Genomic DNA, 14,389 nt, shown 5'->3' with positions numbered 1-14,389 from the left:
CCAAGAAGCTTCTGCTGTGCATTTGGCTGCTCTGGCGGCGCGTAGTTCTGTGGTGAACCAGGAGTTGTAATGAGTTGGGTTCGTAGGCTTCTTGGCTTTGAAAGGAGCAAGGATGTTGACTGCGTTGTGGAGCAGGGTGTTGTAGTGATCAAGTAAGGCCGAGGGGTCAGGCATGGCAGAGAGGGGTGTGTTAAGGAGGGGAATGATGTTGGCACTGGTCAGGTTGTGTGAGCTGCGGCCTATAGTTGTGTTTTGTGTAGGGGAGGGTTTGGTGGACTTGCTAAAGGCTGGAGAAAGTGGTGGTGTGGTGGTCGGACCAAGGGCATAGGAGGTTATATTATATGGTGATGGTGATGTTGCAGTTGTGGTCCTTAAGCCAATCTACAGTGCCGCCGTAGGCATGTGTGGGATCTGTGATGATTTGGGTGCATCCAGAGGCTGCTTGAGAGTTGGCCATGGTAGTAGCATTTGAGTCGTTGGTGTCCTTGAAGCCCAGGTTAAAGTCACCCAGAAGTATGAGTTGAGTGGAAGGTTTGAGGTTGGTAGAGATGAGTTGGGTGAGGTTGTCTTCAAAGGAGGCAATGGGTCCTGGTGGCCAGTTTATGAGATGTATTTTTGATAGTATTATTAGGCAAACATCTAAGTTTGGCCAACAATGATTCGCAGTGAGGCAAAGTGGTGGTGGTGGAGGCATGTAGGTGGAGAAAGTCTTTAAAAATGAGGGCTACAGGGGTGTCATATCAAAAATGTACAGATCACTCCTGGAAAGGGGCCATCTCACTGAGCCTAAATGCAAAGCTAATTGGGACGGGTGCTGGGATGGGAGGGTGATCCGGCGGGATGGGATGCCATCTACAGAGCAGTCTGGAAATCCTCAATAGCAATGCAATATAAGATGCACAATTGCAGGATTTTAGTACAATGGCACCTAACCCCCAGCGACTAGCTAAAATGTATCCTGGTATCTCCCCTTACTGGTGGCGCGGGTGCGCACACATTTGCACGTATTGGCATCAATGGTAGCATTAACACTTAGCCTGGCTACCAAAGCTAACATATTGTTCCACGGCACCAGGTCCCACCCTATTCACCTCTCTTACCTCACCATGTCTGCCACACAACAAATCACAGGACCTATAGCGAACCAGTATCAAGAAGATACTATTATACAAAGGCCATGTAGTACAGCGGACAGAAACCTAAGACTACGCACACGCCTATCTAAACTGTATGAGCTACCAGCAAAGAAAATTGAACAACTTCATCTCCTAAAAAAAAAAACACCTACCCTCGAAGGCAACTGTAGAGTATACTAAGAAATATTGCAATCCCAAAAGACCCACACAAAACCGCACTAAACCTACCACTATAGATAGACTCAGTACTACGCACCCCAACTCAGAAAGCCACAAACATCATCTCAAAGGTGCGCTTATAAACGCTAGGTCTCTAGTCGCACATGCAACAGAGATCTCAGATATCATTCTCGCAGACAACCTCGATTTCCTGGCTATCTCAGAATCATGGCTTCATGCTGCGGCAGGCCATGCCCTATCATTAGCAGTTCCCGACAATTATACCATCTTACGAGCAGACAGACACACCTCTCGAGGTGAGGGTCTAGCTATCATAGCTAAGATCAGTCTAGACATGAGAATTACCACAACCCCCACCGTGAAATCCTGTGAATGCCTCACGGTCAAAATTGCCACCGCTAGCTCCCACACATTAAATCTCTTCCTTATCTATAGACCTCCAGGTCCTATTGGAACCTTTGCTGAGGATCTCTCCACAACCCTGTCCAACAACTTAAAAAACACCTCCCAAACAATAGTGCTGGGGGACTTCAACCTAGGCTACAATGACATTAAGGATATCCAGTCAACAGCTACTGCCCTGATCCTAAAAGAACTGGGATTCTCCCAGAAAGTTAACCTTCCCACTCATAACAAAGGTTGAATCCTTGACTGGATAGCGGAACACAACTGTGAAGTTACCATCACAGATACCGTACCCCAGATCTGGACTGACCACCATCTACTATTATTTACAGTAGCAATGAACTCGGCCCAGTCCTCACTTTCCCCTCCTATACCCACAAAGAATAAAAAACTTATGACAGCGGAAAAACTGTTGCCCATTATACTACCGCAACTGAACTCGTTCCCAGTCAATATGGATCCCAATGTGTTAGTCGAACAATTTAATGAAATTATTAATACAGCCCTCGACCACATAGCTCCGCTCAAATTACGGAACAGTAAACCGAAAAAACATCTTAACTCATGGTTCACTCCTCATCTAAAAAATCTCAGGCTAATTAAAAGAAAACTTGAAACTATTTGGAGACTCTCGCCTTCAGCCGAAAATAAACTTAACCTCGCCAAGGCATCATCCCAATACAAGAAAGACATCCTTCTAGCCAAACAGGAAACGTATAATACCAGAATATCTCAATCTAAATCTAGTGTCAGAGAATTGTTCAGCATTCTGAAAGAACTGGAAACACTGATTGCTCCCCAAGAAAACTGTACGAAGGACAAAAAATGGTGCTCGAGCATACAGTCTGCCCTAACCAACAAAGTAGCCAACCTACAAACTAAAATTGCCCTCAAAAAAGCATCTCTAAACCCTCATATCCCGCAGACTATAGCACCACCACCAAAACCCAAACAAGAAACGCGTTTCTGCTTCTCCAAGGTATCGACCATTGAGGTAGAAAAAGTTATCCTGGGACTTAAACCGTCCAACTGTAAAGGCGATCAATGCCCTGCCCAACTGATTAAAGATGCTGCGAGAGAACTATCGCCATTCATAACTAAACTCATCAACTTATCCTTCACCACAGGCACTGTACCGAATAACTTAAAAGAGTCTTGTGTACTGCCACTTTTAAAGAAGCAAACTCTTGACCCGGCCATTCCCACTAACTTCAGGCCCATCACGACCGTGCCTTTCTTCTAAAAATTCTAGACAAAGTGGCATACATGCAAATACAAAACTTCCTTGAATCCGACCACCTACTCGGAACCCGCCAATCCTGATTCCGCCCACAGCACGGGACTGAGACAGCCCTAATCGATCTTAAGGCCCAAATAGATCAATGCAGAGACAATGGCCAAGCAGCACTACTCCTCCTGTTAGACCTCTCAGCGGCATTTGATTTAGTCGACCATACAGTCTTATGTAGCCACCTAGACTCTGCAGCCCACTTCTGTAAAGAGGCCATAATATGGATCAAGTCTTTCTTGAGTAACCAAACTATGAGAGTCTTCTCTCTATCAGCCTCAGCAGACCGGATCCCCATAACATGTGGTGTACCTCAAGGATCTTGTGTGTCACCCACCCTCTACAATGTATTCACAAAGCCGCTCTTTGATGAAATGGATCAACTGGGTATCGCCTACACCAGCTACGCAGACGATACCCAGATCCTCCTTCCGCTTTCAGGAGACTACATCAAGGATCTGGCCTTAGTGAATAGAATCTACAGCATCGTTCAGGCATGGATGGCCACACACGGCTTATGCCTGAACGATGACAAAACTGAGCTCATCATCCTAGGCACCCCGACATACATATCCAAACTTAGCCCTGACTACGCCAATTTCATTATCGATGGGAATAACATAAAAGTAGCTAAGGAAGTGAAGACCCTAGGTTTTTACCTAGATGCCACCTTGAATTTTGCTAAACAAGTTAACTCTCTAGCCTCAGCCACAGCATACACATGCAAACTCATCAGAGCCAGCAAACAATTCCTCTCTACAGACAGTTGCATCACGCTGGCCAGAGCCCTTATACTTTCAAAATTGTATTATTGTAATGGACTATACATTGGGGCTAATAAACAGACTATCCATAAAATACAGGTCCTCCAGAACAATGCCCTGAGAGCAGCTCTCAAGATTAACAGAAAGGAGCATATATCTTCGGTAAGAAGAGAATATAAATGGCTATCCACTTCTGATAAAATTCAACTCAAAATTGCCTCCCTTGCCCACAAGTGCCTCAACAACAAAGCACCACCCTACCTCAAGGACAGGCTACATCTAAGAACCTCGACCAGACCCACAAGAACAGCGAACGCTAACTGCCTACAAGTCCCGCGATTTAAACTCGCTACTATAGGAGGACACAGCTTCCCAGTCAAGGCCGCGCAGCTGTGGAACTCACTACCCCATGGCATTAGAGAACCCCAGCCCTTTGCGAAATTCAGACAGAACTTGACCAATTGGTTGAGAGCTCATGACACCTAACTACCCTGACATGCTTGTATCCGCTGACGCACTAACCTGAAGTTCTACTTGCACCCGATTCCCAGGCTATTTGAATCCGCCTCTTTCTTCCTGCACTGGAATGCTCCTGGTGCCTGTATATTACTACTGTATATATTATTATTTTATATTGCTCTCAAGAATACCTGCACCTGCAAAACTTTGTTTCTGGACCTAGATCCGGCCTTGTATATATCTGCCTACTGTAAATTGTTTGATGACCCTGTACTGTTCCTACTTACCATGGACCTGTAACTAAGTTGGGCATGTTCCTGTCTTGTGCGCCCTGATGCCCCAGGGTCTGGCGCGCCGTATAAATAATAAACTAAACTAATGGCGGGCCTGTTCCCAGATCCAGTTGTTCTGAAAAGAGATCTTGGGGTGGATACACGACATTGAGGGCATTCACAGGGCTCTCTCTCCTCTCCTGGTTCCGTTCGTGTGTGGAACACCTAGAAGACTGATATATGCCTCTTCCGCACATGCCCAGGAACCTTTTATTAGCTGCCCGTGTCTGTGTGACGATAAAATGGAAGGCTGCCTCCCTCCGCACAAAGGCACACTGGCTGAGTAAGCAAAAGAAATCTATGAAAGGGAGAGCCTCACAGCTATAGTAAAGGAGGCAAACACTCCTAGATCAACAGTGGCTTCCATTCATCCAATACTACAGAGGAAACCGTGTGGACCACTGAACACGCAAGCTCTTGATCCGCGTTCAGTCCCCTGCCCGCGCCAAGTTCTCAACTGAGTCGCCCCCAAATACAAATATAAATATAAGTACAAGAAACAAAGAGGGAAAGGGAACATGGATTTGAAAAGTAGTAAAACACAACGCAATAGAACCTAGAACCTGGGGTCGAGCCATCATGCCCCTTTCCAATACATGTGATTGTACGCCATCCTGGAGGGCTGAGCCCCCGCTAGGAATTTCCGCATAACTTGCTGATGCTCTCCATCCTTCAGACAGTCATATGCGTTTGATGCGCACCCGAATCCATCGTAATCTATACTGTGACTATTGATTTTTTCATGCGAGCTTGAGAAGGCTAGGTGAGGGGTGGGGAAGGGAAATGGGCTTTCTGTCCTCTTTTTATTTTTTCTCTTTGCCCCTTCATTTCTTACTAACTTTCCACGATCCTCCCCCTTTTGCTATGGAGGATCGGGGGTATAGCTTGACTTTCATTTATTCTCTTTAGAAAAAGGAAAATGTTCTTCATGTGGCTGCATTGGTCAAAATGCAAAAAGTTTCTGTAGATTTTCTTGTTTAGGCCTGTTGGCCGTTGTAATTCTTGGTCACAATAAACATATATTTAAAAAAATGAGGGCTACTCCACTTCTTTTCTTGTCTGGCCTATCACAGTGGAGGATGGCATAGTCAGCAGGGATGGCAATGGAGAGGGTTGGGCCTGCTGAAGCGGAGACCCAAGTCCCGGTGAGTGCTAGGATGTCTCGGTCGTTAGTAGTGATAAGGTCTAGGATTTCTTAAGGATGCTCATGGAGGGACCTAGTGTTGAGGAGGGCACAGCGCAGGGGAATGCAGTGTGGCATGGTGGTGTTTGAGTTAAAAGGTGGGGTTGTTGGTTGGAGTGGGACAACATGGTAAGGCGCAGCGTTGGTGGCAGGAATGAGTGGGGTGGTGGGCTGAGGCAGATCAATACATGGTGTAATGGTCCTGTAGCCTAGGAAAGCGTTCCGGAGTCTGATCGAGGGAGCTCTGGAAGCAGGTATCTGTGGTGTAGTGGGCTGGGGCTGATAAGCTCATGGGCTGGTGGTCCTGAGTGTAAGACAAGCGTTCTGTGCTCTATTGGAGGGTGGGAGAGTGTTGTGTGGTCGAGGTGTGGGTGGGTTGGAGTGGACCTGTGGGTGATTGTGGGAGTGAACGGTTTTGGTGAGTGGTACGGTGACTGGGTGGAAGATGGATTTTAGGTAAGGGGGATTTAGGTTGGTGAGAGGTGCGTTGCGTGGGCTTGGAGGTCATGGTGCTGGATGTTGGTCTGTGATCCAACTGGCATGGGATGTGGAGAGTGGGGCAGCGTTGTAGGATGCAGGTCTTGCTTAAGTGCTGTTTGGTGAAGCAGGGTTTGTGGGTGCAGGGATGCACTTTGAAGGGTTTATCAGGAGGAGGTCTGGTGCTGCCGGCACGCAGGGCTGGAAGCCTGGTTGTCAGTACGGGCTGGAGGTGCAACTCGCTATGGTAGGGTAAGAAGAGGGTGGGTCTGGGTAGGTGGCATGCATGGCCCCATTTTGTTGCTCCCGGAGAGAACAGAGGTCGGCTATGGGAGAGGTGGATTGGACCGTGGGTGAGAGGAGGTAAGAAGGTAGTGGGGGGAGGTGAGTAGTGGTTGGTGTGGAGCAGTATGGGTGAGCAAGATGGGGGGCTGGTGGTTGTTGAGGGGGTGACGCTGATAGAGTGCTGTGAATGGCGGTCCGGCAAGGGATCAGGGATACGGAGATGGCCGGGCTATGGCGGGAGGTGAGGTGACCCTTGGGACATGTTTGTGGTGGGTGAGGCGGTATGTGTGTACGGGTCCCCAACAACAAAATCAGTACTGGGACTAGCGCTCCAGGGGGCGGCGGGGGGGGGGGGGTGCGGGAACAATACAAGTTAATGCCATGTGCATCATCAGGTGCCATTGGCTTACCTTGTTCACTTGGAACAGCGTCCTGGAGGTGTGCATGGTCCCAGAAGTGCGGGGAGTAGCAGAGAGCTGCAGAGAGGGACGACAGCCTTTGCTCACTGCCTTTTCTTCTCAGCTCCACCATTCGGCTAACGGCAAGCCTGTTTATTGGTCCAGCTGTGGGCCAGTAGTGATCCTTGTAGCTGGTTGCTCCGGCACCAGGTTTGTTGGAGGGGAAGGCGGTGGCAATCTTTGCTGAGGGGGTCAGCATGGTAATCTAAGGGTTGGGGGCACACTCCTGTGTCCCCTGCAGGTTGGCTGCCTCAGCTGATGGTGAGGGACGCAGCGGAGCTGCAGAGAGGGACGGCAGCCTTTGCTCACTGCCTTCGCTTTGTGTAATTCGCATATATAATGACTGCCCGGTCTATTTGTTCAAACAGAGGGAGTGTAAAGATGTTAAAAAGCATAGGTGACACGCACAAGCCCTGCAAAACCCCACAAGTGACAATTAGCTCATCCGCCCGGCATCTTTAAAGAAGACCCTAGCCCTACGCCCAGCCAAAAAGGATTTCACCCATTCGACTGCTGCTGAGGAAAACTGTGCTGTGCTACGGAGTCAGTCCACCAGGATGGTAGGATCCACCAGGTCAAACACGGCGTAGAGATCCAGCATCACAATCAGAGCAGTATGTCCACCCTCCATGATCCAGAATATGTTGGTTTTTAAATCGAGCAAGGTAGACTCAGTGCTATGAGCATGTCTGAATCCCGATTGTTTGTAGCCCAGAATATCATGTCCAGGGAGCAGGCCTCACTCTGCGGATGTGCAACTCTGTCCAGTATTTTGAGCAGATAGGGGACATTAACAATGGGCTGCTAGTGACCTAGTATGCTAGGACGACAAAGGTCGAATTCCATGCCTGTTTGATGTCACTGGGCATGTGGCTTTCCCTAAACGAAGCATTCCAAATGTAGTGATATGCGGAACCAGCATTGGGGAACAAGACTTCACTGCAATGGCCGGGAAAATGTCCCCTTTACAATTCGTGGGTTTTAACTTACTCAGGACACCAGCGAGGTCCTGCTTTGATATTGGGTGAAAAAAAGAATTCAGGGCAAGTTCTGTTGGTATTAGACACTGCCAGGTCATTGTGTTCTTTATTGCTTCGGCTGTTTTCGCTACAGATAGTAGCCTGGAATTACACCATTGGCTGTCTTTGATAATGTGAGATGGAAGGGGACAGGGGTCTTCGAGCTCTTTGAGAACTCTGACCAGTTCTTTAGAGCTGGAGGCAGCCCCAAGGATACGTTGTTTATGATAGATGTTCTGGCTAGGGACATGGCCGCCTTGTGTATGTTACCTGCAAACAGACTGAATTATCCTCGTTGGATTTGGTTCTTTCCCATTGTTTAAGGGCATTATTTTTATCTTTCTTTAGGGTCTTGATGACTGGCGAATGCCACTTTTTATCGGGTAGTTTTTTCATTAGGCGTGACTTGACAGGAGCCACACTGTCAACGGCCATCTCTAAAGTTCTACCGTAGGGGGCTGCCAATTTATCAGCAGAATGTAGGTTGGCCAGATTATCAGTCGTAGGGCCAACGAAGGGTGTCATGGCAACAGATGTAAGCTTACGAAGGCCCCTGTAAGAAACCCAGCATTTCTCTTGTGTGATTTTAATGAGGGGCGGAATGGCCATATTCCAATCCAGAAGATGATGGTCTGACCATGGGCACTCACTGTTATGCATGTCCCCAATGGTAATGTTCTGTGACAGAACCCAATAGAGAATCCTCCATGTATTTATTTATTTATAAGTTTATAAAGCTCTGAAAACCTGCTGGCATCGGGCGCATATACATAAACCCAGAGTTACAACAGAAAAACGTACGAGACAAAGGACCAAACCTGACTAATCCTCCCAGTATGGGTAATCCCAGTATGGGTAGGCCTACTCCTCACTTGAATAGATATGTTTTTTTAGGCTTTTCCTGGATGCCCTATAGCTGGGTTCCAATCTGATGCTTAGTGAAAGGCTATTCCATTGTATTGCCGCCAGCATGGGAAAAGCCATTCCTAGACCATTTGCTCGATTGTGGGCTGCTACTGTAATCATGCCCAGTGCCTCCGATCTCAGGGCACGATTGGGTACGTATTGGACAATTTTCTCCTTGAAGTGCGCTGGTGCATGACCATGTTAGGGATTTGAACTGAATCCTGTCCTCAACTTTCAACCAATGTAGGGCTCTTCTATCTGTGGTGATGTGTTCGCTTTTCTGCTTCATTTTTATTATTCTGACCGCGTTGTTTTCCATAACCTGGCATTTAGCTACGTAACTCTTGCTAGCACCAAGCAGTAGCGCATTCCCATAATCTCGGCGGGACAAAATGGTGGCCCTCGCAATGGTGGTGCAATTCTCTTCATTGAGGAACGGTTGTATACCTCTGAGACGGCGTAGGCGGTATAGATTGCTCTTGAGGAGGTGTTGAACCTGAGCCTCTGCTCCCAATGAGGCTTCCAGAACAAGGCCAATGGTTTTCACCTTCCCAAATACCTGTATGCGAGCGTCTTTGATGTAAAAGGCCTCGTATTCTGGCCCCAGTTTGGCACGAGCCTGATGGGTGCCAAAAACCATCATCTCCGTTTTGCTGCCATTAAGGCACATCCAATTGTTCTTCATCCATTTCTCAATGATGTTATATAACGTTGTGATTTTGACACTATCCTCAATGTAATTACCACATAGTTCCACCACCAGCTGGATATCGTCAGCGTAGTTGGTAAAATATGCTCCGATACCTTCGAGCACCTCACAGAGACATCTCATTTTGAGGTTAAAAAGGAGAGGTCATAAACTAGCCCCCTGTGGGACACTGTACCTGATAGGTGCAGTTTTGGAGAATTTCTCCCCCCAGTGGATTTTGGCTTCTCTGTCTGCAAGGAAGGATGCCAGCCATGCAGAGGCCTCTTTAGAGCAATGTGCCTGCCACTTTCTCCAATGCCATTTGGAGTAGCTGGTGGCCGACTAGGTTGAAAGCCGCACTCAAACCTAGGGGTACTAATAGCCCTGCCTTGCCCTTATCTAACAGACTAAGCAGTCACTCACTTTATTGTGAGTGGGCTGGGAAATATGTTGATGAAAACCTAAGTCAAGCAACATGTTCTTGACCGCCATAGATGACCCATCTGAGTCATCAAGAAACTCGAAATTGAAGTCTCCCAGAATGATAATTTTTGCTTTAGGTTTAAGACTGTGAGCTATAAGATCAGGAAGATGAGTCAAAAAGTCAGGCATACAATGTGGTGGTCTATATATCAGGAAGATGTTGATTGTGGTGTTAAGGTCAGTCTCAAACTTAGCCCACAACACCTCATATTCCGGGAGCAGGGCATTCTCTATTTTCCAATTTTTTTGGGCTTGATTATACAGAAGCACCACTCCCCCACCTTCAGCATTCACATGGTCAGTTCTTAAAATAGTATAACCAGCCGGCACCGCCAACGTAAGCGCAGGCCCGGCGGCGTCATGTAGCCACGATTCCGAAATGGCACATAGCTTAATTTTCTGGCTAACTAGGTAATCTGCTGACCTGGTCTAGAGCAACATACATGTCAGTTCCCTGGAGTGTTTTGTTACCGGTTCTAGATCACAATTGGTAGTTAGCTCTTCGCCACATGATAGCTCTTTGTTGGAGAGTACCTTGTGAAGACATGGGAAAGCGTATATATTCGGTTCCCTGATGTCTGGGGGTGTGGAGCCCTACCCTTTAACATTGTAATTGGAGAAGATTGGGCCAAAACAATCAGCAGATCCCAGATAGAAGGGGGTGGTTTTGCTTCCACTTGTCTATGTACTCCCACCATATTGCAAGCATTGTTGGGCAGTACATAACCAGTTGGCAGCGATTGTATATAAACCCCAGTGGCAGTAACAGTGGTCAGTTCCTGCACGAGGTAAATAGATTTAACCAAAGTGCTCAGTGCACCCACCTGTTCCTATGCAACACTGTCCCACAGGAGCTACCCTTGCAGTGCTGTCTGATTCAGTGGCTGGAGCCCTAAAGCTAGATATTTCTGGACGATCTTTATGGACTGCTTACTACAGGCTTGTTCATGTCTTTCCAACGAGTGTGATAAAGCAGCGACGGAGTAGTCTGCCATTTCGCCCCCCCATCTGTCGATAAACCGGCCTTTGCCAACTCACCAGCTCTAAAGCCGCAGAGGGAAATCATTTTCGAGTTTTGTTGTCTCGGGGTCCTTTTTACAGCCCGTTGGCTGCAACATGTTCATTGTAAAATATGGATATCATGAAAGCGTATCTTGTGGACGTGGCCAATGTATTAAAACGGTATTACCGAAATTGATCATGAGCAATTGACCTTTTGTCCTAATTGACCAAATTAGAGTGGTCCTAATTGACCTTTTACACAATTGACCTTTGAAGGAACGAAAGGGAAAATTGACGGTTGGTCGAAACCCAAAATTTCCTACCCCGACAAAAAAACCTTCGACCCACGAGTCGAGAGGTGACTCTTCTCAGAGGAAGGAGGTTAAGCGGTCGAGATCGAGGAGTGGCTCCCAACACTCCTCTTCGTCGAAGAAGTATAATAAGTGGCACCATAGGTCGACTTCTTTAACTTCATCGTCGGACGCTTCCCCCTGAGAGGGTATCTTGCCCAACTAAAAAATACACTCTGGCCGAGTGAGAGGCCTTCAGAGCAGAGATGCTCAAGATATTTGAAAAACGAAAGCCTCCAAGCCAGGCTGCTACCGTGCCTGAGAAAGAAGCTGGGAAGGAAAGGGCTCAACCTAAATCCAGCGCCTTCGAGCCCCGGGACGAAGGCCTAATCCTCATCGGGAGCCGTCGAGGCCTTGATCCGCTGATGTAACATCAAAGGATCCATAGAGCCAAAAGCACAAGTATAAGTTGAGGTCGAGGTTGTTGACACCTTTGGCAGCCAGTGGGGTGGACGCCTCACCTGAGTTGGAGTTTGGGAGGCCAGAGGTTGGGGAGCATGCTGATGCGTCCTACAGACAGCTCATGTCCAAGGTAGTGGACTACATGGGGTGGAGTAGGCCTCTATTGCCATTCGAACATGATGATCTGACAGACATCCTGGATAAGGGTCCTCGGTCAGATCCCATATTACCTTTTCGCATTGCTCTGCAAAAAGGGTGGTGGCAAATTGGGAAACACCGGAAACCAATCCGGCTGCAAATAAAAACTTGACCAAGAAACCAGCGGCTTCTCCTCCCTTGTCCCTATGGGTTGTATGTTCAGCATAATGAAAAGTTACCATAACTATTAGATGTGTCCAATTAACCCTATAGAAAAACTTTCTTAGATTTCTTTAACTCCTTAAAAGTGACACTAACCATAATGTACCTATGAAATGCAATTTTAACTTTGCTCTGGAGACAACAGTACCTGAGGAGATACTTGTTTGTGTGTTCCCGACCCTTCTCTATCCACGTGAACCCTTCAAAGTGAGTAGTATTTTACCTCACTGTAACTGTATCTCTCCTAGTTTTATGAGTAAGGTGGGTTTAATTGCACTTTTCTACTGTTTTCAACATATCAACATATAATTTATTATCTGTTTTGGGCTGAGGCTCGAAGTGTCTCCATTGTGAGTATTACCATTCGCAAACATGCCTGGTAAGCCTTTGAGCTTTCCATGTTCATTGTCAGGATTGGGCCAGTGGGCTGTGTGGAGACCTCACCAGGGAACACAGGAGTTGGGACGCTGCTTCTCACCTTAGTTTCTCCACCTTCGGGAAGTCATGGATTGTCAAACACTCTTTCAACCGAAAGCAGTATCACTGTATTATTACTGCTTAGGCAATTTTGAAAAAAAATATTTGAGATAAATATACATGGAGCAAAGGATTTGGTTCTTGTTTGAATGAGTGATGTGCACGTATGCTTTCCCACAAGAGGATAAATAATACTTTGATTAACAAAGGCTATTCAGTATCCATTTTTACCACACACAGTGACTGCTAGCATTACCAGAGGATTTGAATATATTGTGTCAACCTCAGAAATCCATTCATTTTCATTTTCCAAACGTTCACTTAAAGTTGTTTTTAATTTTTGTTTTTTCTGTAGTGTTAGATCCCGCAGCAGTCCACGGTCAAAGCGGCGTGCCCCACAGACCTTTTTGAATTCAATTGAATCCTCAGAAGCCCACGGCCTCTCCAAGGGTACAGAAGGTCAAGAATTGCAGATGAAAGAGGAATCGTAAACATCAACCCCTTGACAGGAATCCGAAAAGAGAAAAGAAATGTATTAGTACTTGTAAATAGTCTTTATCCCTTTTAAGCTTCAAACCCTCCCCGGTGCTACTGATATATCTTAGCCACTGCACTGGTTCTACTCCTTGTGTGCAAATGATAACATATCATCTGTGCTGTTGGTGACTGATACATCGCATTTCAAGAAGTGTTGGTATCTTACCCTTTAGCTCTGTACCCAGCAAGATAACTTCACTTAAGCTGACCCTAGACAGGTTGGTGTTGTGGATAGCTTCTGAATTTGGTGCTAATATCTGCCCTTACGCCTTCATTTGTACTTTTGTAAAACATGCTTTAGCTCTGAACGTGGCTCAGTAGCCACTGAACTCTGCTGCCTTGTAGTACATTCTCTAATATTGTACTTGCCCCAATGCCTTTTGTACTCAGTTTAGCACTTATCAAATGCTGCCTCCGTGTATTTGTTCCTTTTCAACACAGTGCTTATCAAATGCTGCCTCAGTGTCTTTGTTCCTTTTCAACACAGTGCTTATCAAAATGCTGTGTCCGTGTCTTTGTTCCTTTTCAACACAGTGCTTATCAAATGCTGCCTCTGTGTCTTTGTTCCTTTTCAACACATTGCTTATCAAATGCTGCCTCAGTGTCTTTGTTCCTTTTCAACACATTGCTTATCAAATGCTGCCTCAGTGTCTTTGTTCCTTTTCAACACAGTGCTTATCAAATGCTGCCTCAGTGTCTTTGTTCCTTTTCAACACAGTGCTTATCAAATGCTGCCTCAGTGTCTGTGTTCCTTTTCAACACAGTGCTTATCAAATGCTGCCTCAGTGTCTTTGTTCCTTTTCAACACAGTGCTTATCAAATGCTGCCTCAGTGTCTTTGTTCCTTTTCAACACAGTGCTTATCAAATGCTGCCTCAGTGTCTTTGTTCCTTTTCAACACAGTGCTTATCAAATGCTGCCTCAGTGTCTTTGTTCCTTTTCAACACAGTGCTTATCAAATGCTGCCTCAGTGTCTTTGTTCCTTTTCAACACAGTGCTTATCAAATGCTGCCTCAGTGTCTTTGTTCCTTTTCAACACAGTGCTTATCAAATGCTGCCTCAGTGTCTTTGTTCCTTTTCAACACATTGCTTATCAAATGCGGCCTCAGTGTCTTTGTTCCTTTTCAACACATTGCTTATCAAATGCTGCCTCAGTGTCTTTGTTCCTTTTCAACACAGTGCTTATCAAATGCGGCCTC

At 46.5% G+C, this 14,389-nt stretch overlaps 1 protein-coding gene across 1 annotated transcript in view; it reads left to right on the top strand.

Moving 5' to 3' along the window:
• Positions 1-13,797, top strand: part of LOC138527335 (uncharacterized) — a 49,838-nt gene extending 36,041 nt beyond the window's left edge. The window contains exon 3 of the mRNA XM_069638396.1: positions 13,010-13,797. Coding sequence (XP_069494497.1) covers positions 13,010-13,015 — 6 coding nt within the window. The 3' untranslated portion in view covers positions 13,016-13,797. The remainder of the gene's footprint in view (positions 1-13,009) is intronic.
• The last annotated feature ends 592 nt before the right edge of the window (positions 13,798-14,389 follow it).

This window comes from Ambystoma mexicanum, chromosome 14 (genome assembly GCF_040938575.1).
Source record: "Ambystoma mexicanum isolate Mex_15411 chromosome 14, UKY_AmexF1_1, whole genome shotgun sequence".
NCBI lineage: Eukaryota > Metazoa > Chordata > Amphibia > Caudata > Ambystomatidae > Ambystoma > Ambystoma mexicanum.
Note: the sequence above shows the minus strand (reverse complement) of the source record. Positions and strands in the feature narration are given on the sequence as shown.